Source organism: Pteropus vampyrus, unplaced genomic scaffold, assembly GCF_000151845.1.
Source record: "Pteropus vampyrus isolate Shadow unplaced genomic scaffold, Pvam_2.0 Scaffold182, whole genome shotgun sequence".
Lineage (NCBI taxonomy): Eukaryota > Metazoa > Chordata > Mammalia > Chiroptera > Pteropodidae > Pteropus > Pteropus vampyrus.
Genome location: NW_011888963.1, coordinates 2,366,310 through 2,369,030, shown reverse-complemented (window position 1 = coordinate 2,369,030; position 2,721 = coordinate 2,366,310). Strand labels below are relative to the sequence as shown.

The window sequence follows — 2,721 nt, the reverse complement described above, 5'->3', positions numbered from 1 at the left end:
GGACCTCTATGTTTACTTTCTAGACTGATTTTGCACGATTCAGTGGAACAAATGTGGAAACTGACTTTGTAGAGGTGCCATCACAAATGCTTGAAAATTGGGTGTGGGACATTGATTCCCTCCGAAGACTATCAAAACATTATAAAGATGGAAGACCTATTATGGATGATCTGCTTGAAAAACTTGTTGCTTCTAGACTGGTCAACACAGGTATGTCTTGTAATTTTAGAAAAGGAAAATAAATTAGAACTACTTAATAGAGAATTATGGGCATCTTCTTCTATAGAACTGTTTCCTCTTTAACGATGATAGTACCCCAAAAGTGCTAACATAAGAAGACCGCTAAATATTTAGAATACCGAACCCTGGGATTATGTCCAAGAAAAAAATACAACTCCTTTTAAATCTTAAAGGAGATGTCTTGTTCCCATTTTTGTAATGAGTACTACAGGGCTCAATTTTGAAATCTATGATCTTGTGATATCAGAACACACAGTTCTCTTCTACAAGACATGCTCAAACATTCTTATGTTATTAGGTCTTCTGACTTTACGCCAGATTGTTTTGAGCAAAGTTGATCAGTCTCTCCATACCAACACGTCACTGGATGCTGCAAGTGAATATGCCAAATATTGCACAGAAATTTTAGGCGTTGAAGCTACTCCAGGTATGTAAATACTGTGACTTGAGTTCATTTTTCCTATGAAGCACGGGGTATACTCACACTGCCAGGGAAGGTAAGAGTTTGTCAGGCAGATTACCTAATGAATTTTGTTTCTGATTTGTGTAATCAGGCCATGACTTTCAGATAAGTGTAGTCTGTCCATATGAGTTATCCTGTCCAAATGTGCTTGAAGGAAAGGTGGCTCCAGCTTTGCAGCATTTTAGTGTAATCAGGCGTGAGCAATTGGCCTCCACCCCAGAGGAGAGAAAGCCATTTGCATTTGGCAGCGCCTGCCTGGCTCCTCCCTCCCTATATGCACCACAACTTGCCAATGATTTCAGTAAGAAATTGGTAGAAGGGGCAATTTTAGGGAGAAGCACAAACTTCTGCCTTGTTTCTGATTCTGATTCCGAGATCTATTAAGGCATTTTGACTTAGCAGTTTCTAACCTGATGGTTATGAGATGTGGGTGTGTGGATAGCTTCACACACATGTGTGTTTACATTTATATTTATATATTTGAAGCCAGCATGTCATTGTAAGTACGTGTAGTTGGTAAGGTGACTTTTTTTTTCACCGAAGTTGTTATTTAAATAAATCAGTCACATTTATAGACAGTAAATGTCAGAATTGTCAATGGAGTCCATGTAGGCTCTTCACTTTCTTTTGTGATCTGTTTCTAGTAGACCCTACAGCAACTTTATCCTAGGCCCACTTTGACAAAATCCTTTTTAAAATAGCCCTAGAGGTAGATTGAATCGGTAAACCTTCTCTTTTCAAGTCAAGAGTTCTTTTTAAGTAATTATAAACATAAAATAAGTGCCATTCTGACACATTTAGATAGAGATGTGTGACAAAGAATAGGCTTAATAGTAGAGTATTTGTAAGGCACATATGTCTAAGGGAGAAGAAAGGACTGAGGGAGTCTGAAACACTGAGGTATCTGATGGGTGTGGACAAAGCCTCTGAAGCTGTTAGGCATTCCAGAACTCAGGGCCGAAACCAGCTCTGAGGTTGAGCCATCACCAGAGAGAAGTTTGTAAACATTCTGACCAAGGGCACATGGAAGCCCAGCGTGTAGTACAGGTGAAATCCTATTACCCCTCCCACAACAGGACTCCCCATGAGGAAACCTTAGCTAGCTGATAATCTGGTAATTAACTTTTGCCATCCCATTGATTGACATGTATCTTTCTTTAAAGGCACAAATATGCCGGCTACTTTTGGACATTTGGCAGGGGGATATGATGGCCAATATTATGGATATCTTTGGAGTGAAGTATTTTCCATGGACATGTTTTACAGCTGTTTTAAAAAGGAAGGGATAATGAATCCAGAGGTATTGTATTTTTTTTTCACCTTTTGTTAATTTTGTAGTTCTTCCCTACCCTTTAACTCCTATTTATTACACCTAGATTTAGAGTAAGAGATTTGGTAACAGCTTTTAACTTTAAAGTCTTGCATCTTCTTAAATCATTACACATCAAGTTACAGTGTACAAGTGATTAATTCTACAAGTTAAAAAAGAACCTACTGCATTTTCTTGCTTATTAACATTCCAATATATTGCATAATTCAAATTCAAAGCTTTGTTTATGCATTTGAGCATTTAGAGCTGCTAGTTTTGACATGTGCCATACAGTGTTTTAGTTTTATAGAATATTGAGAAAGCAAGCTAAGCTCCTTCCTGATATAAATTGTTTGTGTTTTGATTATCTCTACACGCTTTCCTTATACATTTTCTGTGGGAGGCACCCTTTTTCTGTGGCTGGCATACCCCACCTACTGCATAGTTTGTAACCTAAATGCCTTTAAGTAATTTAAGCTGCTTCATTAACCTGAGCCATTCCTTTCCGTGTACAGCGAACTGACTGCCAGGTGGCTGCCAGCCAAATCTTCCTGAGTTACAGTCCCCCAGTCTCTACTCTTGTTGAAGACTCAGCTGTCAGATTGTTTCTAGGGCTGATACATTTTGCAGTGTGTTTTTCATTCTGTTTGACTCAGAAATTAGAAGAACAAATTATCAAAATCAGACTCTCTGTGCTTATTTCAACCAA

The 2,721-nt window shown here is 38.3% G+C and overlaps 1 protein-coding gene across 3 annotated transcripts in view; it reads left to right on the top strand.

Moving 5' to 3' along the window:
* The window catches only part of NLN (neurolysin), an 88,966-nt gene that overhangs the window by 76,491 nt on the left and 9,754 nt on the right, over positions 1 to 2,721 (top strand). For all 3 annotated transcript variants that reach the window (XM_011371076.2, XM_011371075.2, XM_023537209.1), the window contains exon 12: positions 1,867 to 2,003. In XM_011371076.2, the coding sequence (XP_011369378.1) occupies positions 1,867 to 2,003 (137 nt within the window). The remainder of the gene's footprint in view (positions 1 to 1,866; positions 2,004 to 2,721) is intronic.